General features: G+C 30.8%; 1 protein-coding gene across 1 annotated transcript in view; it reads left to right on the top strand.

Annotated features, from left to right (window-relative positions):
* The first annotated feature begins 2,269 nt into the window (after nt 1-2,269).
* Nucleotides 2,270-24,578, top strand: part of LOC124354016 (alkyldihydroxyacetonephosphate synthase-like) — a 44,662-nt gene continuing 22,353 nt past the window's right edge. The window contains exons 1-2 of the mRNA XM_046804140.1: nt 2,270-2,700; nt 21,848-21,937. Of these exons, the coding sequence (XP_046660096.1) occupies nt 2,540-2,700; nt 21,848-21,937 (251 nt within the window). The 5' untranslated portion in view covers nt 2,270-2,539. The remainder of the gene's footprint in view (nt 2,701-21,847; nt 21,938-24,578) is intronic.

Raw genomic sequence — 24,578 nt, 5'->3', positions numbered from 1 at the left:
GTGGTAGTCAAAATTTGAACCTTCTCCACTATATAGTTTTTGTGTGATTTACAATTTTTAAATATAAAAACAAATAATAATATTTATTACGGAACATTTGAAGAATATAAGCATTATATTAGCAAATTATTGGATTCTGCAGTTAATTACTTATATTAAAATGCCTTAAAAGAGTTTTTTAATATTAAAATAGTTATGGGATGTATCAATGTAGCAGCTCCTCAAATAGATTTCCTCTCTTTCCAACATTTTCATTTGAAAACCTAAAATAAAAAATATCAATAATAAGATTAGAATAAGGTGTCTTATTTAAATGACAAGGAACTTGTGTAATATTACTAGATAGTGACTATTTCCAATGTAACGTATCAATAAAGATAGTTTCAAGATGATGTCCTGTTATCAACGACCAGCAATACCCAATAAAGATAGAAACATGAGATTTGGTACATGGGCTTATCTTATGCCCTATATAGAGGCTCACTAAGGAAGGAGTTTTCTCTCCGTCAGGGCTCCGTTCACTGGCATGTAAAACTGTGAAGATTCCCATAAGAAATGCATTGATGCAATCACATGTTATTAATTATTTGAAAGAATCTGTGTGCTGACAAAATACGTTTAGTTAATTTAATTCCAATTTTAAATTTGTGACCATTTATAGTCTTCAAACCATAGAGCAAGGTTGAAAGTAACAACAATTCTTATTAATTCAAACTATTGTTCAGATAGTAAAGTTTGGAAGTTATAGTAAAAATGTATTTTTAAAAGTCAATTTTAGCAAAATAATATTAAGTATGCAGTACTTGCTCAGTAGTGGAATACAGATATCAAAGATAAAGTTACTGTCTAACTTTGACTACAGATTGTTATAAAACCCATCATAGTTCTTTTTTTTTTTTTACAAAAGTACACTTCGTAGAACTGCGTATGTGTATATTTTCTTTTCGGGGCAAAAAAACGTACTGAACTCTGGAAACGGAATGCCTTAGACTGACAGTTAATTAAAATGGTCGAAATTAGAGGCTTTACGACCCATGTAGATTCACAGACTAGTAGATTCATGTATTTGTATTTGTTTCATCTGGAAAACAAGGTAAATTCAACGATGGCACGAGGAATATCTGAGACTAGAAGTAATTTACAAGGATCGTAAGTATGTACATGGTCTTTGACCCATGTAGGCTTTTCAGTCCGGTCCCGACACATTCATGATCGGGGCAACAAGGCAAACTCAACTCTGGTGTTGGAAATATAATTCATTCGAGCTAGATAAAAGCCTAAAATAAAATCCATTTGCGATTTCGCATGACATCTGAAGCTTTTAACCAGGAACGCAGTAACCATATGTACCCAAAATGTATACCTACTTTCATTTCAAAATGACTAGAGCCCTGCAATTCATTAAGTCGCAAGTGAATTAGTTTTTTAGCTAAGGACTTTGACTAAGGGATTCGTCTATGCTGGCGTAAAATATTTCAGTTGTTACTGAAGCGTTGCAGCCATTTAATCAATAATCATGAAAAATTATAGAAAAATTCAAGTTGTTTCACAGGTACTTATAAAAACCATCACACTTTCCAACTCCACAGCTTCAATACAACTGCTCTTTAAACTTGAAACAAAAAGGAATCAAGAGAGAGGAATGTCTTAGCCTACAGTAAATTATCTCATGAGTGTTTAGAATGTAATGTAAAATAAATATGCCCACGATGTTCCTGTTGCTCAGTAGGTAATTGCGTGTGAATTGCGGGTAGCTAGCTGCTAGTAAATTGTCTTTCAATAAAATTACTAAAACAATAGGTTTAATGGTTTAAACAATAAATGTTTACCTAAACCATTTATATTATAGGTTAAAGATAATAAACACAATTAAGTAGAATAATATTAGTTTTCGGTAGAATTGTAATACAGAAATGATGAACTTGAAATTGGTGACAGTAGTTGGTAGTTGCCAGGAACTACCTCCCGTTTCCAGCAGGGAGTACAGTACCACTACCACAACGTGATATAGTCAGGAAGTAAAATTTAACATAGATTTTTAGCATGTATTTCCTATTTAAGTTTTATACTATAATCTATTGTGTACATATTGTTGCCGCTGTTGTGACTGTGGTCTGAGTGTGTAGTTCAGTAGTTGTAAACCTTGTATTTTTTAATGACAATCTAGCCGTATAAATTAGGGAGCACAATGTGGGAGTGGGAGTTAAAATGCATGCAGGTCGGTTGGTAGCATAGGCTGGGCATATTAGTAATTAAAAAGGAAAGGAGTTCTGTTGGTAAATGTGTAGGCTTTCGTTTGCCGGGTGGGGCAAAACTGAAGTGTGCTGATAGTGTAGTAGGAGTTGAGCATAGAAATAGTGACTTGTGAATGGTTGTGTTTGGGTTAACAATTGATAGTGTAAGTGTTGCTATAACTTGGTTAGGTGTTTGTGTTGAATGTAAACACTGAACTAAGTATTATTTTGTAGAACAAAAGGTTATTGTGTAAATATTATTTTGTATTATTCGGGACTTCCAGTTCAGACCAAGTTTACGAACTATGTCGAAAACATCTGAAGATAGATTAAAAGTCATTGCCAGACATTTGATGGGGATTAATGTAGCCAGAGGAAATTTGGGTATGAATGAAACTGCTGCTAGCGATGAGTACAAAAGTGATCTTATTCCTCAAGACGTTCAAAGTGCCGTACCGAAGAGAAGGTAAGATTACATAACCTCAAACCAATGTAGCGGTAAGTAATTTCTAACCTCATTTTAGGCTGCACTTCTGTAACTGGTAACTAAAACAATTGTATTGCTATAAATCTACCTGTGGTAAATTAAGATAAGCGGACCCAGATTTTTATATTTAAATTAAAATGATTTTAGTTATTATACACATCAATACTTTCAACCAGTAGTCTAGTTAATTTGAACAATAACTAAATCATCTGTACCAACTATACACACATTTATATATTCTAAACACAATTTGTTCTATAAATAGCTTATTTTGGTATTTATTTACATTAGCGTGACCATGGAAAATGGACTTTTGTCATGGGTTGGACATTTATAGTCAAGTATTATTATCACAGGTGCATATGAACTGGGGGGAAAGTATATTATTGTATTATATTAATGCCTTTCGGACATTATTGCGTTAAGGAGCAGGGGCATCACGTCATCTGGGATTCGACTTTTGCAAGCTCGAGTTAATTTTTTTTCTAAAAGAGCAAGCAGTGCACAGCACTGCGCAGCGGGCAGGCATTGTTGACAGGATTAACGTATTAGTCAGACTCGTCTTTACGAATTGCTTCCACGTGAGATACCGAACATCGAACACAAAGGTGTGCCATTACCACTACTGAACTAGGAGGTTAAGAATAGACGTGGAGGAACAATGGTAGTTCAAAATGACGTCCCTTCTTTATTTGAGTAATACCAAACTGTCAAATATGGATAGTGTTGCTAGAGGTAAAGGTACGATAATTTCATTGATTTTATGTGCCGGTAAGATACACAATGGGTAGTTAATATCGTACCATGAAATATTTTTGACAAATTTATACAAGTAACAAACTAAAAGTTAATTATACCATAATTTATTATACGAACATAACATACTTTTTCATTAAATGTGTTTGGTACGATTATTTTATATAAAAGTACGATAATTTCTCGTTGTTGGTATGATAATCGGTTTTTAAAATCTGGCTATACTGAGTTTGAGCAGACGCGGAGTTATAGGAAACTGTCAAAAACAGAGTTTTCCGAGGATTTAAAAAAATCGTAGCTCCTTTAATTTTTGTTGCCGACAAATTTTTTCTTCAATATTGTTTTCAGGAAAAATTGTAGTTTCAGAAAAAAAAAATGAACATACCTTTCCATGGTCACGTTAATGTAAATTGATACCCTTATTTTATATAAAAAGATAGTTAAATTTAGAAAACTATACTAAATAACACTAAAATATGATTTACTGTTTCTTTCTTGGTTTCAAGATGTTTGTTAAGTTTTCTTTATTATTTAAATGACATTTTTTCCTGTCACCTGTCTTAATATTTTATTATGGTTTTTTTTACTATTTATGAAATAACGTACTTGTTTAAACTAGGCTATTTCTATTAATTTGAAACATGTGACTTTAAATTTACTATTTGGTATATGTTGATATCAACTGATAGTTCTGTTATTCGATCAATATCGAAGATTGTAAAAAACGAGTCCACTTATCATTCTCTGCCCCAATCTATGTCTAACATCAAAATAACATGTATTTTATCATATTATTATCAAGTAGAGGTGATTTTAATATTATGTTTGGTTACATTCAATTTATGGGTTAAATATAAGCATTGAAAATGTCTGTATAAAACTTTATTATTTATCATGTTAGCATTTGAAAACGTGTTTTTAAAAGTACATTTTACTCTGTCAAGAGCAAGATTTTACTTCAAAAGGTGGTGATGTAATTATATACTTAAAAAGAATATATTAATGATGAATAAGAAACTGTCTAGGCTATATATATTTATGGAGTGTAACCAAAAAAAAGAGTGTAACATTTAATTACTTCGGAAAAGTACAATGTACGATAAATGGACTCGGTTTTTATATTGATTAGTGCAATCATTGATACATGATATTATTCATATATCAATAATATCAACATATCTATAGTTATATTAACAATCATGTTTGAAATTAAAATAGTTAATATAATACACATAGTGACAACCTTATAAATAATAAAGGAGTTATAGCCTAATGATCATGCATACAATTAGAACTGGAAATAGGAAAAAGCTCCTCTCTAAAAAAACTGTACTTCTCTTCTGTACAAATAACTTACTCACAGAGATGATCTGCAAGCAGGTCGGCTGAGATGCCACTTTCTAAACTTCGTTTCACGGTCCTCCATCAACTTTCGTCTATAAACGACAATACATTTATTATGTGAATGTTTAAAGTTGATAAAAGTTAGTTATTGTTGATTAAAAAATCAGTATCAGTTCATTATATCGATAGTTATAAATAAGTAACATCTTTTGTCAATATTGATATAAAAAACCAGATCCACTTATCGTGTTCTGTATTTTACTTATTATTATTTTAAAGGATAAACATGTCATGACACCTTGTGACACAAATAACACATGTACATCGTCTTTGTACTTGTAGCCATTAAAGATGGGCGGTATATAAAGTATTAATATTAGTAGCATTGTTATTTAGTAGTAACCTAATACTGGGATAACCAGTAATACCCTGTTATATCAGTAACAGTTGTGCAAAATGATTTTGTGTTCCGGTAAAGTCTCTCTGGTATTAGGTTACTTAGAAACCAGTAAGCTGAGGTGATTTAGTGCAGTCAATGAGGCTATGAACAGACCAGTTCTGATAATATAGTGAAGTGAGCTGGATTAAGCGGGAGAGACACGGAACAAAAGATCAGATTATCATGTATCACAAAATAGAAACTGATCTGTACAAACTTATTTCTGGAACAAAATGATAACAAACCCAACTAATTCATCATTCAGGTGTTTATTCTCAGTTATCAATTATAAGTAGTCCATTTAAAGTATACTGCTAGTCTAAATATTAAATTGTAATAAGTTATATAAATTTGTGTATACTAAACAATAATTGTAAGTGTAACATTTAAATAACAAGTTTATAATTAATTATTGTATTACTCTAAATATTAAATTTTAGTGGGTCAGTTAAATTTTTGAATACTATGAGTAAATATCCTTACAAATGTAGATTCAGGCTAACTCAGTTTGCTTGCAACTTAGTAACATCAGTTCAGTAACAGCATGATGCTAATACCGAGAGTGAATCAGCTAGTAAAAAGTTACTGAAATGTAATACCACTTCACCACGTTATTTTGGTAATAGGTTAATGACAAATAACGGCATTTTCCATCTCCAGCGGCCATTACTCAAATACCATACACATGATTTCACTTTGTTTCACAAAATGTCAAACTGAATTGTGTTACAGGCTTTTGAGATTTTACTAAACATTATTATTATTATTATTCTGTATAGTAAGAACAGCTGACGATTATTAATTATGGATATGTATAGGTCAAATGTTATATTCTATAGTGTAGATATTTCTAATTGATTAGATTATCATTGTGGCCTTTTATTATACTGCAGCCTATTAATGTTATTCAATCAATAATTGTTTTGTCATCCCCAATGGAACTACAGCCTTTTATCTTCAACTTTCATATTCATGTGCTCATTGCATACATTACATTTACTAGCGGTTGCACTTTACTTAGTCACTTTTAGCTATAATGATCTCAATCCACTTTTATCAATTTCGGGTAGGGTACGATAAGCGGACCCGGTTTTTTATATCGAAATTGGCAAATGATATTACTTAATCATAACCATCAATATAATCAATCGATACTGATTAATTATTTTGAATTATTAACTTAAATAGTCTATATCAACAGCTGTAAATACTTTAAAATAATACAGGTTGGGTAATATTTCAATTTTACATAAGTAATTTTAATTATTAAAAATGGCAGTCAATTTAGAATACTAGGCCTACACAACATTGCTTTGAAAGATGATAAGACATAAATAAAATATATTGTTTTTGTGGCTTCAACATGTTGGACTCGTACCGAAAACCCCATTATGTAAAATTTGTGGCAAAGAAACAATGGTAACTGTGAGAGGAGCAAATATGGTCATCTTCAGTTTTCCTAATTTTTGTTATAATATAACAAATAATAATTTGTTTGATCACTGTAAATATTAAATTCATATTTTAATTTAAAACATTTGATTGTTATTGAGGACTATAGATACTTTTATATCGATTGATAGTCTAGGGTTTGAGATGCGAATATATCGTACCCTACCCTCAATTTCTTAAAATGGTATGTTTTCATTCCCAGAAGGAATTTTTAGGCAGTTGCTATCTATAATTGCACAATAACTGGTAATATGATTGAAATTTTAGGTTACAAATTTAGGTTATATCTCAAATGGTCCAACAATCCATACTCTTTAATTTCCAACTTCATATAATCATTTACTATTCACTACAATTTACTATTTTCAATATTACACTTTTTTGAAAAAAGAAACCGTTTATTCTTTTGTGCGCATAAGATATTTTCATAAATGAAACAGTAATTTGTAACATTTGAATTTTTTCCATTTTCACTGTCATTTGTTTTGTAAACAAATTATGTTTAAACTTATGAAAATAGCGGTACTAGGTTCAATTTGATAATATTGATATTTTCATTTGATATAGCAGACTACTATCAATATTTGCAATTGATTGTTTTATTTGGTATCTTATGGAACTTGCAACTAAAAAAACAAACTTCTTTAAATATAAGAAAAAGAAAAAAAAACAGTTGTTTTGTCTCAAGACAGGGGTCAAAACATACATCTAGTTTTGTTCATAATCTGATATCCCTACACAATTAAGTAAAGTTACTTCATGAGATTCCATATTTCCTATTTTCTGAAAGATGTGACCCCAGAAAACAGTATTAAATACGTTTAATTTATAAAAATGTCTTGTTTATTCTTACTAACTTTACTTCTTTTGATAGCCTATTTTATTTGTTCTTGGTAAAATTAGGGACAAAGTGTAATAAGCGGACACCTTTTTTATATTGCATAATCAAATAACACAAGTATCAATCTATATAAAAATATCTTAAATACTGAACTTAAGTATGATAAGTGGACTGGAATTTTATTTTAACATTAATAAATGATAGTGCTTGATTACAACCATTGATATGACCAACTGATACTGATTAATTAATTTGAATAAATAATTTAGATCAACTGTAAACATTTTTTATATTGTAAACATATTATTTGATATTTAAAAATAACTTCATGTAACATTGAAAAAATGACAAACTGTTTTTGGCAGTGCTGCCTGGAGAAGGGGATAAAACCTAGTTCTGTAAAATTTTTATGTTTCCTGTTATTGTTTCTATATATTATGTATTGATGGAATTTGGTCTATTTCCCATCACAATCGTTTGTTTGATGGTTATAGTTTCTTTATTATAATTATGAGTTTGTTATTTACCTATGCATAATATAAATTAATTCTTTTAATGTGAAACATTGATTATCTAGTATTATTGGTATTGTAATACTAAATAAAATTATGTTGTAATACTAAATTAAATTATCTGTTGATACAGATTGACAGTTCTGTTACCTTAGTTTTGATGATTATACTAAACGTAAGCGGTATAAAAATATACTATGATATTATTGTATTAGCGGTGGTTTGTACTTTTTTATTCAGTCCATAGTGAATAAAAAATATAAAAGATTAACATAGGCCAATATATTGAAAATCTCATAAATTATAAAGGCACTGTAAGCACAAAAGAAACATTTATATCAAGAAATTGGAAAACAAACAATTATTAGTATTATTTTTATTACTTGACCCCCTTGCAATTTTGTATAGTTTTCTAAAGTTAACTGTCATTTTTATTTAGACGAAATAATTTTTTAAACAAGTATTAAATGTATGAGCTAAAAATTTGTTTATTGTTGATTTAAAATAGTTAACTGTTTAAATTAATTAATGAGTTCGATTGTTGTTGTTAGCAATATTGTTTGTTGATTTCGATTTCAAAATCGGATCTGCTTATCGTAATCTACTAGAACTAGATGGAAATAATAGCCTACATTTAATATTGATTATTTGAATCATTGATAGCTTTTGTTTTATTTTATTGCAGGTGATATATCAATAATATTTGTTTGATATCTATTTGACAGTTTTGGTGTCCAATAAGAAGTTTACAATTTACGTGTAGGGCTAAAACAACCTTTAACACTACATCTGCAGTAAAGTCATGGTAAACATATAAAATTGTGGTCCACTTTTAAATGTTGACCTGCTACAAGCCTTTTTTTATAATAAAAATATAAATGTAGAACAATGTCAAAAGAAAGTACACAATCGAATTTGAAAATGTTGGGTTAACTCTAATGACACGGTTCATGGTGTACAATCAAACGAGTAGTAAAAATATTTGGCTTACATAATACTGGAAGGAAACTGTTCAGTAGCAAAAGTTGTTCTTTTAATCTAAGTTTTTTTGTACTCTGTTCTAATACAAAACCTTGTGTAAATTAATTAGAAGTCCTGTGTAAACACAGTCCCACTGTGGTTTATGCATATTTCAATTTCAATATATTTGTTTAAAGAAATCTAAATCCTTCAATTGATAACAGTATTATGACCACAGTTCACAATATGTATAATGTTATAATCAGCTGGTTAAGCAGCTAAAATTAAAACAGCTTATAGCTGTCTCTCACAAGCAGTGCTGTCTCATATTGACAGTTGATATTGTCTAATACAAGACTTTTAAAATTTGATTTTTTATCTTCCTTATTTCTCTACTGATTTGAAAAAAGTTTGGTATCATTGGATTTTTAATTAAATTGTCTAATTAACATGTATTTCTGTTACTATTTTATCATATGTTGTTTTAAGATATTCTAAAAATAAAGCCTGTAAAAAATTATTATTTTATAGGGGTAGGGTACAATAAGCGGACCCGGTTTTTTTATATCGAAAAATATAATCATCGACACCTAATATTCGCATCTCGAATCATAGACTATCAATCGATATAAAAGTATCTATAGTCCCGAATAACAATCATATGTTTTAAATTAAAATATGAATTTAATGATGTTACAAATAATAAATGAACATACGAGGGGGTATCCAAAAAAAACTGGAATTGTATTGCTGGCAGCCGGCAGCGTGTAGTACACATTCCTGCCGCTAGGCGTGTGTCGTGCAACCCATTGCGAGCTCAGTGACCCCAGTTCCGTTGTCGTAGTGCATTCTGTTCGTTCGTAGTGACTGTTTTCGCTAACCCTGTTTTGTTCTTGTTTCGTTTTTTGTCATGGCAAGTTTAAGTGAACAACGTGCAGCTGTGAAATTTTGTTTTTTACTTGGTAAAAATGCTGCAGAAACTATTTTAATGTTGAATACAGTTTACAAAGATGATGCTATGGGGAAAACTCAGGTCTACGAGTGGTTCGCTCGATTTAAAAATGGCGACATGTCGATTGAAGACAAACCTCGTTCTGGACGTCCATCAACCTCTCGAACGGACGAAAATGTTGAGAAAATTCGTGAACTTGTGCTCACCGACCGTCGACAGACAATTGAGGAACTATCAGAGAGTAGTGGGTTAACTTGGAGCTCGGTTCAGCGAATTTTAACAGGAGATTTAGGACTGAAAAGGGTTGCTGCCAAATTTGTTCCTCGACTTCTGACTGACCATCAAAAGTCACATCGAGTTGAAACTTGCCGCCTTCTGAAAGAACATCTCGAAAAAAATGTCGGCAAGTCAAATCAAACATCAAAACCATGTTGATTTGCTTTTTTGATGCTAAAGGCATTGTTCATTCTGAGTTTATTCCTCCAGGTCAGACTGTCAACCAAACATTTTATTTGGAGATTTTAAGAAGATTGCGCAACAGTGTTCGCCAGAAAAGACCCGATTTGTGGCAGACTGGAGACTGGTTCTTCCACCACGACAACGCACCGGCACACACAGCCATCTCAGTTAGGCAGTTTTTAGCCAAAAACGGCATGGTTCCGCTGCCCCACGCACCTTACTCGCCTGACCTCGCTCCATGCGACTTTTTTTTATTTCCACACATGAAAAGAGGCTTGAAAGGTCAACGATTTGACAGCATTGAAGAGGTTAAGAAAAAAACGAAGCTCGAGCTTGCAGCCATTTCTAAAGATGACTACAAAAAATGTTTTGATCAATGGAAATACCGTTGGGACAAGTGTATTAGTTGTAATGGAGATTATTTTGAAAGAGATAAAATCGTATTGTAAAAAATTTGATAATATATAATTTTTATAAAATAATTCCGGTTTTTTTTGGGTACCCCCTCGTATAAACAAAATTAGGGAAACTCATGAACTAAATGAATCAGAACGAGAACAATCAAACAGCAATACTCATAAATAATTAAGAAATGATAACAAACATTGGGAATAGAAAAATAAATTAGAACATAACAACTCTCTTGTATATAAATATTCACAGAGGTGATCTGCGAGAAGGTCGGCTGGGATACCACTTCTTAGACTGTGTTTTACGGCTCTCCATAAACTTTCAACTGTCTTGAGTGTTGGCACCAGTGGCTGGGTTTAAAAAGTTTTCATTATGGTTGACAGTAAAATGGACAAAACCACAATCACTTAATTCAAAATAAGCTTTCCACATATCTGTGACTATGGTTGTTCCAGGCTGTACGTGTTTTAATACGAGAGGAATGAGAGTTTTAGCATCTCGTTTGTTTTCAGGACAAATCTCTATTATATACCTACCCCCATGTTTTTGTCCTTCCGGTGTAGTTTCTATTAAACCTAGAATCCAGGTTCCTTCTACCAACCTCCCTTTGTTATTTTTACGTTTTCCAATTTTGCACTCATCAATTTTCACCACCACTCCAGGACCTCCAAGCTTTTCTTCCCTATTAAACTGATCATCAATCCACACAAAACACACTTCCCTGCAAAACGACAGCCAGCCAGATATAGTACTTCTTGATGGACTGTGTAAATGCGAACTACACTCAAGAATTAAAATATCGTAATCTGTCTGATTTCTGGAAAAGAAGTACATTAGAGTCACAATATTGCGCAGTCCGAACTTTGACTCTTCAAAAAAACTATTCTTCAGTGCGTTTTTACTAAAATTGCACCATTACCTTCTTTTTTGCATCTGAAGACGACCATGTTTGCTCCTCTCACAGTTACTTGTTTCCTTTCCAAAAATTTCACATAATGGATTCTTAGGTACTAACCCAACATGTTGAAGCCACAAAAAACATGTCTAATCATCTTTTAAAGCAATGTTGTGAAGCTTCCTAAGATTGACAGTAATTTTTTAATAAACAATGTTACTTATGTGAAATTTGAAATATTACCTTATTTGTATTATTTGAAAGTGTTTACAGCTGCTCATATAGATTATTTAAGTTAATTGTTCAAAATAATTAATTAGTATCGATTGGTTATATCAATGGTTATGATTAAGTCATGTAGTTTGCCAATTTTGATATAAAAAACCGGGTCCGCTTATCGTACCCTACTCTTTTATAGTAATTAGGCTTTTAGGTTATGATGCTATGTACCACATAATAAGCCGTTCTCAAATTAAAGATATGTGAAAATTACAAAATGGTGGATGTTTGGGTAATTATTGAGTTTTCTAAATTTTTAACATCGTATTTTTGTTTGTCTTCAATCCAAGAATAATACTTGAAAATGTTGGTAGAAGGTTCTGGGACACTACTCTGTATATACTCCTAATACATTTACAATGAACGGCTTGTGAGAGTTTACAAAGATACTTGATAAAATAAAATAAAATAGAAATGTATGTAATTTAAAACTTACTGATTTCAATGCTACCTAAATCATTGTGATATTTGAAACATAAATTAATTGCAATATGTGTGAAACAAAAAATAAATAGAAACATGTTCAATTGCACCAAAACCCTTGTGTGACTATATACTCTTGTCACACTCATATTACGTTTTCCAAGTGAACATGATGTGTACCTATTACTTTTGTAGTGTTAACGTATTCTTGACTATATAAATTATTGTTATTGCTATGAATTTTAGTGGGGAAACTGTTACAAAATACAGAAAAATCAATAATATTTAATATAATCAAAATTTAACCTATTACACGCTTAACAAAGAAGTAGGGAACCAGGAGGGAATCTGGATTCTGGGGTGGAGGATAATACACTAGTAGTAGAAGGAGGTGATAATAATGTGATGAACATACTGAATAGTTTTATCATATATAAAGTATTGGATGTTGATAGTGTCACAGATAAAAGATGTAGGCTATGTATGTTCAGATGTAACACAAGGTATATTGTCTTGAAGAGTGTTTGCCAAAGTCATTAGGTCAAAAAAGGTTTTCATTGTGATTGAGATGAAAATGGTCATACCCATTTGTAGTCTGACCAAAATAAACTTTCTATAATTGGTTACAATTGTGGTTCCTTGTTTAATATGCTTAATTATTACTGGAATCTGAGCTGCAATATAATAAAGAGGTCACCAAAAATAATCAAATCATTGAACCAAATTGTCACATAACATGTTATAAGGAATTGTTAAAAAATTTGTCTAATATATAAATTTAAAACTCTAAATTTTGTTTAATGCAATATTTTAAACTGCCTTCAAAGTTTCCACCCAGACATGTAATTCTTTTGTTTTCCTCAGCTATAATCAGAAACTGATTTTATTCTGGAACTGAACTTGAACTTTATGATTTTACTTTCCCCAGAGTAATAAAGAAGGCGTAGTAAAATATTTATAACTTATATAGCCAATTTATTTATGTGGCGGTCTCTTCAAATAAAGTCCATGCAGTAAACTTTATGGTTATACAAGGAGTTAAAAGCTGTTTGGTCATGGAATGTTTATTACTTATACTTTATGAAAGGAGGTTCACTGTGAAACATCTTAACAGCTGTAATATTTCTTTATTCTTACACCATTCGTGTAAGGAAGAAATTTGTATTTTCAGGGAACTGCGTAATGAATTTTAATGGGTTTTCCTTAACCTATTGACTATTAATGCCATGGTTTATGGAACAACACACCTCATGCAATTATAACTCTGTGTTTATTTCTTCACCATAAAATTGTCTGATTCAGACTGTTAAAGTATTATTGTTAGCCTGTGACATATATCCAGTCTAGAGATTTGCTTAGAGATACTTACTAAACTTTATATTGTTTCTGAATGGTTTTTTTTTTTTGTTATTTTAATTTGTATTGTACTGAGTGTGAAATATTATATTTCCCAAGCCGATAACTCAAATAGAAACATCTAATAATACAATGGAAAACAATATACATACTGTTTTAGCATATGTGAGTGATTATTTTTGGTTTATAACAAATAACTGGAATAAATGTAAATAGCTTAACATTTATGAATGTTACAGCATAAAAAATAACACATGTAAATTAGGCATAGTTTTAGTTCATGTTATAGTTTCTACTTTACTAAATCAGTTTCTAAAATTATTTCTAAATAATTTCTAAAGATGACAGAGTGGATTTATATATTCAGGGTTTATGCATTGTTAAGGAAAGAAAACAACATTGATAAAAATTTTTGGCTATCTCTAAGTATTTTCTGTATGTACATTATAAATAAATGCAATTTAAAATAAAATTGTAGTTTTGCTTAAATTCTGAATATATCAGTCCTGTATCCTACATATTCAGTATATATGCAACTGTTTATATGCAAATCTTACATTCCCTATGGATAAAAAATATACAAAATTTGTTACTTACTTGTAACTTACCACAAAACACGTCTTAGTTTTAAAAACTGTGTTAATGGGATTCTGCACATAAAATATCTAGAAATGGCAAAAATTTAATTTTTATTGCGGATTATTGTTTTCAATTCAATTTTGAGCAGGAAAAACACAATAGTTTAAATAAAAGCTTTCTTTGATTAAAATTGTTCTTACAAAGGTGTGTTCTAAATTTGAGCCAAGCAGAAGATGAATTTTGTTATAATTCTTTATCTGTGATAAAACTATTTCTATATAATAAACAATTGTCTTTTGCCTTTTGGTTTTCTGAATAGATTTACCTCTACGTGTTTCTGTTTACTATGGTATTCTTCAGATTGTATGTCAACCAAAACAACTTTTACTTTATTGTGGCAAATCAAAACAAAGTTTCTGCTGATTTGTATATTAGTGTGTTACTTATTCTTATAATAACACTTGTGTAGTGTCTTGTTTTATTATGGGGAGAAAGAAGAGTCCTAAGAAGAGATTGAGTGATAGGAATCATGTTTTCAAAGGTGGAAGAAAACCGTTGATTACAGTTTTTTTATTTATTTGTAAAATAAATATTTCAAATAGTTTAAAAATATCTGATATGTTATAAGGCATAGTTCAAAGTATCAGAGTGTAAAACAACTAAGACTGTAAGATAGCAGTTATACAGAATTACACTGACACTATGGTAGTTTCTTGTAAATATCTGAAAGTTTGCTTGTCTGTGTTTCTAATATGCAAGTTGATATTTCTCGAAACTATGAAAGATAGGAGAGTAATATTTTTACTACATATTTTTGAATGCAGTAATACAAATCTTATGCATTTTCATGATTTATACTTCACAGAAATAATAAACAATATGTGTGTAAAAATTGAAAAAATGTAATTAAACAATTTTTCTTGTGTATAAAAAATGTTTGAAAAAAGTTAAGTAACTAAAAATGTGTAGAATTTATGGGCTACAATCATTAAAAAATCATGAGTTTTTATTATATGGTTTCCATAGAATATCAATTAAAAATGTGTGCAAAAAACGCATGTTTAATTTTATTGCACATAAGCTAAAACTAAATATTATTTAAAAACTTTTCAGTTCACGGTTTTTAATGTAGCCAATCTAAAAAAATACGGAGCTGTGTCCGCCACAGTTATTGTGTTAAATTGTGATATACGAGGGTGGTTTGATAAGTCTGGTAAATTTGTATGAAAGAGCAGGACATTTTTTGAACCTGCACTGTTGTTGATAAGCCTAATATTTCAAGTTTCGAATGGCAGTTGTTATTAGTTGCGTGTTGGCAGCCAGCTGAAGTGGTAGCTGCGTAGTTAATTCCTTACGATGGAGAGAAGCAAATTTCACGCGATCATTTAATATTTTCATTTGAAGGATTGGACAGCTGTACAGATCAAATCCGAGTTGGAATAAGTCCATGTGGGTTCTGCACCAACATTGAAAACCATTTACTTTTGGATCAGTGAGTTTAAACGTGATCGGAGAAGCACGGAAGATGAAGCATGCTCCGGTCAGCCCGTTGAAGTTACTACACAGGAAACCATCGTTGAGGTGCATGATATGGTAATGAAAGATCAAGGATTAAAAGTTCATGAGATAGCTAACATTGTAGGCAACTCAACTGAACGAGTGAATTGCATCCTCTATGAAAAACTGGCCATGAAGATCCTCTGTGCGCGATTGGTACTGCGTCTGCTTACTTTAAACCAAACATGGAAACGAAATTCTACTCAAAATCTCACACTTTTTAGGGGCAATCCACAGGACTTTTGCGCAGATTCATAACTGTGGATGAAACTGGGCTCCACCATTACACACCATTATACATGTTTCGAGACCATGCATCAGTCCAAACAATGGGGAGAGTGTACCAAAGAAGGTGAAGACTGTTTTGTCAGCTTGAAAGGTGATGGCCATTGTCTTTTGGGATTCCCAGGGTATAATCCTGATAGATTATTTAGAAAAAGGTAGATTCATAACTGGGCTCTACTATGCTGCTCTGCTGGATCGTTTGAAACAGGAACTCATTGAAAAACGTCCAAGATTGGCAAGGAAGAAGTTGCTGTTTCACCAGGACAATGCTCCAGCCCACACAGCAGCTATTGCAATTGCAAAAGTGCTTGACTTGGGATTCAAATTGGTTCCTCACCCACCCTATTCACCAGACTTGGCCCCGAGTGACTTCTTCTTATCCAAAAACTTGAAAATTTGGCTTGATGGGAAGAAATTATTGTTGAATGAGGACGAAGTGTCCACTGCTGTGACAGATTATTTTGCAGAGTTCGGCAAAGCCTGGATGGTTTGAAAAAATTGGAAACTCGTTGGATCATAGCCTTGCAAGAAGACTATGTCGAGAAATAAAGTGTGTTTTTTCCTCTTAAAACAATATTTTATTCTATTTTTACCAGACTTATCAAACCACCCTCTTGTATCTTATGTTATAGTATGGGTTGGTAACTCCTTTACTGTGATACAAGACATGTACCAACTTGAGGATAGCTGAGACAATAGGTTGTGTTCATCACAGTTGTTGTGTTAATTAGTGTGCTTATTTTGTGTATTTAATTAATTGTTATATTAATTTTTTAATGTATCAAGAAAAATGTTTCTTTAATATACAAACTAATTTAATAATATTTATCTGTAATTAAAATAGCTACATTAGTTTGTCCTTTTCATATGTGATATTGTACAGTTTTAAATTAAATAAACAAAAGAATTGTTAGTTAAATTAAATATAATAGTTTAGAGAAATGAGTGGCTGTTTTGAGGAGGCCATAACAAATCTATACATTAATAAAACCATGATTTAGATAAGATAAAAACTTATTTTTAAATATTTTTCATGCTTTTCAATCTTTAATGCAATATTTTCTTGTCAGTTATGTAACATACCATCATAGATTTGGTTCATTTGGATTTTTAAAAGATTTTTCTCAATCCATTTCATGATTCTTCTTAGTAACTAATTTTGAAGTTTTAACCATGTTTTCAACTCTTTTTATTATAAGTTGGTTACAGCCCTACATGTCTGTTGAAGCCGTAGTGTAATAAATAAACATGTCAAAGCAATTATTATGTGTAAAAATATGAAATGAAGTAGCCTCCTGGTCAATTGAACCACCACTGTTTCAGTTGTCTTTAGATAACAAAGCTAATAAGTTCAAGCTAGTCTATGGCCTGTGAAAAGACTGATTAACTATTAAACTATGATTTAATTTTATGTAATCACAAAATGTAACATTGTTCGAATGTTTTTACAGTAAAAGTGTTAATTTCAAATTCTATTAAAATTTCATATAGTTCAAACAGTTCTTCCCGTAGAGGAGGGTTAAAAACACCAAAACTCTTTCTTGATTATGGCATTGCTAGTAGCACTCAAGCCGATTGAAGACGTACTGTCTATTCTTCTCGTGTCATATTACTTAATATACAACACACATCAAAAAAAGATGTAAGGAAATTGTTTTAACTAAGTATGTAATATTAATTTTGATAAACATATTTTTCTATCACTTTGAGTGTTGGCAAAAGGCAAAAGAATGTGTTAATTTAAATCCACAAGAAGTGAATTTAACTCCATCTTGTCATACAGGTCATGTAATGAATTTTAATTGCTTCTAAAATAAACCGACAGTGTCTGTGATAGTTTGCTTTCTCACTATGCATCATGAGTGTTGGCAAAAGACAAAAGAATGTACCAATTTAAATACAATCCACAAGAAGAGAATTTAACTGCTCATCTCATCATACAGGTCATGTAATGAATTTTAATTGCTTCTGAAATAAACTGCCAGCATCACGAGTGTTGGAAAAAGACAAAAGAATGCACCAATTTAAATACAATCCACGAGAAGTGAATTTAACTCCATCTTGTCATACAAGTATTGCAATGAATCTTTAATTGCTTCTAAAATAAACTGCCAGTGTCCTTGATATTTTGCTTTCTCTCTATGAAAAATTATAATCATAGTACAAAATAATCAGACTTTTAAGTTTGTAACAAAATATGTGACTGCTAAGTAAAGCAAATAAATTTAAATTTGTAAAGCACAGGTAAGCAAGCAAATGTAATGCTGAACTCCTACTTAAATACCCTGATAAGTATTAAAACCTGAAATATAGAAAGTATTTTAAGTTTTATTTTGCAGTAAATAGACCTATATTACTTCCAATGCTAACATTGTATTTAATTATTGAAATAGTTTAATATGAATAAAATTAGTTGTTCAGTAAAAATTATCTGTAACTAATTTTTAATTATGACATTCAAAAGAATAAAAAAAATTGATTTTCTAAAATTAATAAAATACTTATTGTCTTGAATTGCATTGTAGTCATGCTTAGTGTAGTTTGCCAGCAGAGCAAGAAAATTAAAAAAATTCGTTAATAAAATACTATATTTTAATGGATCTTTTAATTTTGTGTGTGTAGCATATGCAATTTGACTTGTAACCTGTTTCGAATTATTCTTTACTTTAGTGTTACCTTCAAAAATTACAATTGTTAACCCAATAATACTGATATTGTTGTGTAGGTATAAAAGGTTTAGTATCGTGGAATTTTCCCAAGGTTTGATATTCTACGAATAGCCTGATCCTGTTCAAGTCCAACCCTATTTTGAAATATAGCACCTGAAACCCCAAACTGAGATTTTTAGCTTATTGTATTCATTTAGCATTATAATTACTTTTCTATAAAAAGATTTTTCTATTAAAAAAGTATTCTGCCACCACCATGGCGTATCGGTACTAATGATGCGAACACGTGTCAGCTAATAGTAATAGAAATGTGAGGGGCTGGTAATAAAAAAATCTCATACTTTTGTAATTTATCATTTAAATATTTAAAAAATATCAACTTTACAAGAAGCACTAACAAGAATTTGGATAATTCCCCATAATTCCCCCTCCCCCCAATATACCCCATAATTATTTAATGAAAACTAAGGATGTAAAAGTGTTAAAAGTTTAACATTATTCTAATGAGGTAAACCTCAAAGTCGTTTCTCTACAGCTGGCTCTTTTCAGTAAAACCAGAAACCTATAGTTTAAATTTTGCCTAATCCAAATCAATCAAGTACTAGTTTGAATCTAACCTGAGTTGGATTTAGATTTGATATTGATAGGGGTGAAATCGTAATTATAATTTCAGTTCTGCACAACTATGGTTCCGAGTGACACTTGTTTTTCATGTGTCCTTTTATTTTTTTTTATTTTAATAACATTAACTTTTTGAACATATCTTTGAAATGGAATATTCCAACATATTTGTGTGAATGAATAATTTGTAGGATGAATGTGAACACATTCTGTATAGTCTTGTTGCTATCCAAAGAGAACAGATCTGTAAAAACTGACATTAATTATTAGCCCAGTGACCAATAAAACAAAAAGTCCCACAATTTTTATGATCACTCATTATTACTAAAGTCTAATTAGTCCTTTATTTGATTTGTTTAACAAATTCATAATGCTGATTCTCAATTGTAACAATTGCTGAAGCCCAACTATTGCTCTCATCAACATTGATTTATCAGACCTTTTAGTTTAGTTTAATCTGAATATGATACAAGTGGAATAGGCAACTGTGATAGATTTTATTATCTCATCCACGTTTTGAACTACAATTCACTGTAAATTAAATTGACTTCTACCGTTGTGTGTTTAGATCAAGAATATTTTATTTTGTTAGAGTGTTTTTAATAGTTTCAGGAGTAATACCCAACTGCTATAATTGGACTCCTTGTTAAGAGGAAATACATTTCTGACTGTATACTGTAAAAAGTAAATTATTTGGAAATCACCCAGCCACTTTGGTGAAGTGAGCATGAGGCCTCAGCAAGTATACAGGTGTGGTTATCCTTGGGATAAATCAACACCACAGTCTTCTCTTTTATTGGACAAACATTGCCTCCGTCACCTCTTACACAATTGATTGCCATTACCATAGTTAAAGAGAAAACCATATTAGATGATGAAACCTCAATGTCTTTCTCGTACTCATTATAATAGGATGTAAAATTAATTATTGACATGCCTTAAAGAATTTTTAAATTTCAGGTGAACCAGTAATGTGCAGGGTTATCACAAAATCTTTTCTCCTTGTATTCTTGAATAGTTGTAAATAAAACAAAAATGAAACTTGGAAGACATTTCTAGATAAATAGTGTCTACATTCTTTAAATTATAACCTCTTAGTTTAGAAATGAAATAAACCTCTTTGATAATTTTGTAGAAATAAAATTACAAAATGTTTGTAGAATCCTATTTTTAAAATAATTTTTTTTTTTAATATTTCATGTCAGAGTTAGCTGTACCCATGTACATTTCTTCATAAATTCAATTTGCAATCACTTTTAACATAAAAATACACAATAAATTCTTAAAATCCACACGTCATTAAACATTGAAATCTAATATTACAAGTATTACTAATTTAAATATTGTCATTTTTGTCACCATTATTCTGTCATTTTTCTGAAAATACTTTTGAATTTTTGGATGTGGAGGAGTAATATAAAGATTGGATGGAAAAAGTTTCTTGGCGGTTTTGAAAAATCAAACACATCACAAGGGAATTCATGGGGGTCTTCTAGACTTTTGACGTCTATTGGTAGAAAAACTAGACCTTGTGTTATCTCTTCTATCACAAAAGAGGGGTTTATCATTAGAACATTTTGAAATGGGTTATCTCTCCTTTGCAAGTAATGCCTGAACATTTTTAATCCTTCAAAAGTAGATACTGTTGATTATCCTCCCAAGTTTTAGTTTTTGGTATGAAACCATTAAAAAATTGTCAGTGGGAGATACCATGATCTGTACCAACACATCATATTATTGACCTATTCAGTATTACTGTACTGTTTCAGTTTATGAAATTGAATTGAAAGTGGATTTTTTAAACAACAAGAATTGTATGAATAATGCTTGTATCTAGAACACTGACTCACCCAACTTCCACATATTAGATTTGTTCACCCTGCAAACCTCCCGCAGCTCTTGTTGCATCTTACTATTCTGTCTTGAAATATTCATACAGTTACTTCAACGAATCTTACCAGTGTTTCCCCTAAGCAGCTTTAGGCACTAGACACATTTACTGTGAAATTTGCAATTTGAGATGATCAGATATTGATCGTGCACAATGTGCTGTGTACTGTATACTTTCAGTATAGAGCCAGCCTCAACAAATTATTATTTTGATATTTGTCCTTTTTTGTGACAAGCAAACACATATACCTGTTTCAAAAATCACAAGTCATATGGATGTTATTCAATCTTTAGTAGAGACCACATCAGGCTTACTTTACCAGTTATTGTTGTAGTGTAAACCAAATAGCTTCTATACATGATGAAAGATTGTATAACTCAATCCAACAAAAAAAACCTTTAGAAATTTGTAATCCTAACTAACTACTATTTTTTGTTTTTGTCAGAACTGACCTGCTGAAGTGGAATGGATGGGGATACAAGGACTCCAGGTTCCTCGTCAACAACAGAGACATCATCGAATTTACTGGATCTAGGTGAGTTTGAGTTTCTCCTTGGTGATCAGCAGTACTAAATTTTCATCTTTATCACTCATTCCCCACAACACTACTCTAATCTGTTTGCAAACATGTTATAAACATAAATATATCAACAAAACTACAATTATGTGATATAAATATAACAGTTCAATTATATCATTTGGATTTAATGATAGAAATCCAAGACCCACCTCAATAACAGGATGTTTATGTAGTCTGCTTTAGCCTTGAATTAAATTGATGGTTTTTATTACTAGAGGGTGTAATATTCATATGATCGTAACACATTATTTTATCGTCAAGCAAGTTTGGAATAGACAAGTTTCATTTTTACAATTTTAATTTAACTGTATTCTTAGTGCAAAGTTTTTGGTAACAATTTTAACCTTAAACGCTGAAGTTTCTTTTTAAGTTATTTGATTCTAAATAGTGAAATTTAAATTATTTTAAAATAGTGATTATCACTGGTAAAAGACTACATTTTTATGATTGTAATCTATCAGTGAATATATTTTTACATTTAATGAATTGAACATGTCTGGACAGTAAATCTTCCTATCAGCATCATTAGTACTAGCTGGAACACAGGTTTTAAACTAGTAGAGTTCCTACTTCCTAAATTATGACTGATTACAGGGAACTAGGTTCAAATCTAGCTTGGATCTATATATATATATATATATATATATATATATATATATTTGTCTTGTTTTTTTACATACTAAATCAACTACTAAACACTATTGTTGAAGTAAAATTGTGGTTTAATCTTTTTTTTGCTCTTTCTTCTTTTATTGTTTATTTATTGAGGAGACGTTAATTTATGTAAATAATAATAAAGAAATATAAAAAATTGTAGAGGTCAATATTTTACTGCACTAGTAATAGTATTAATGTAATAAAAATCAAAGTGAAAATTTTTTAAAAATTAATTATATTGTATTTGCAAAAGTAAGAGGGTATCAGCCCTGGCCAGCTTACATTGCCAAAGTTGAAAACAATAAATATTGTGTTGTATTTTTTGATACAAGTGATACTGCAGTGTGTAAAAAGGGAGATGTCTTTCCCTGCAATAAATACGAAACAGAAACATTACTAAAAAAAAGAAAATTACACTTGCTTTAAAAATCACCCTTGAGGAAGCCTATTCATCTTTTGCTGAAACAAATGCAGAATATAAATTCAACTAGGGAAGACAAAGAAGAGACTTTCTCATGTGATCCTGCAGAAGAAAGCATGATTGAATTATGATGAATAAATAGCCAAATACAGTACGAAGAAGAAAAGAATTGAATCATCCCTACGCATGACAGAGGAAGAAGCTGAAGAGATGAGTCGAAAATTTGAGAAGGAGAAAGCCAGTCTCAACGATCAAATAAAGCTGTTGGAGAGAATTTTGCAAGAAAGAGGGAATTGGCTGAGCTACACATGAAACTAAAAAATAATATTTCAGATGAACTGAATTACTTACACTCCAAAAGTGTGCATTTCAATTGGTACATAGACAAAAGAGAAAAATAAAAATATACAGAGTACAACATAAATTAAGAGCTTTTGACTAAACTGGAAGAATACAGAAAAAAACTAAATTAAAAAGAATTACTTTGAAACTTAAAAATTATAATAATGAACTCAAAGAAACCACTATAAATAAAAATTGTTTCCATTGTTTTTCTCCCCTACAGGACTCTAATTTCAAAGAGGTTAAATTAAATTCTTTAATAAAGAAATTAAACAAATGTGGCCTCCCAAAAAAATTATACTGTTTTAAAATTCTAGAAATAGAAGATGATGTTGAAAATGTTTTAAAACAAAAAGAAACAGTAATTTAAATAATAGATCTACCCAGACATCGCACTCTCTACAAATGTTAAACCAAAAGATACAGAAACTCATACATCCAAATATATATCAACATCAGCTGCTTTAATCAAGAATCAATTTCTAATCTTGGCTGATAGTCATGGAAAAAATGTATGTTCAATAGTTCACCAAAGATCTTCAGTGAACGTTTTCTCATGTGTTCGGTCCAGATAAAAATTTATTGGTGTGGTGGAAGACATTATGGACTTAAGCAAGAACTTTACTAAGGAAGACGGTGTTCTTAACATAGCTAGAACAAACAATGTGGAAACTATGGGTACAGAACGTTTTCTGCATGAGGTACAGGAATTGTGCAATGAGTCCAATGATTTGAACCTTATCTTAGCCACATTTGCCAATGAGGTATGACAAGACTAATTTGGATTTGAAAATTTCGATAATTAATAAGGGAATTGAAAGTATTGGTGCTAACAGAAATTGTCTCGTATTACCACTCCATCATCTACCTCACCATCTTTTTAAAAAGCCACGGGTTACATATGAACGAGAGAGGTCAATCAAGAGTAGCTGAAATGATAGTAAAAATTATCAACAAAAATAATAATCTAAATAAAACTCCATCTACCTCGAAACACACCTTCTCCCAACTTTTATTAGCCTTTATTACCCAAAGAGGGCAGGATAACTGTTGTGGAAGCCAACATGAGGGAAGTTTTTGAATAAGTCAAGAATGCTTCATCAATTAATTGCACTAGCACATGCCTTGTCATCAGATTTTTATATGTCGGCAGAGCGGCTGTGACTTTCAGAGTAA

Source organism: Homalodisca vitripennis, chromosome 2, assembly GCF_021130785.1.
Source record: "Homalodisca vitripennis isolate AUS2020 chromosome 2, UT_GWSS_2.1, whole genome shotgun sequence".
In the NCBI taxonomy this organism is placed as follows: Eukaryota; Metazoa; Arthropoda; class Insecta; order Hemiptera; family Cicadellidae; genus Homalodisca; species Homalodisca vitripennis.
This window is presented reverse-complemented; position numbering and strand designations above follow the sequence as displayed.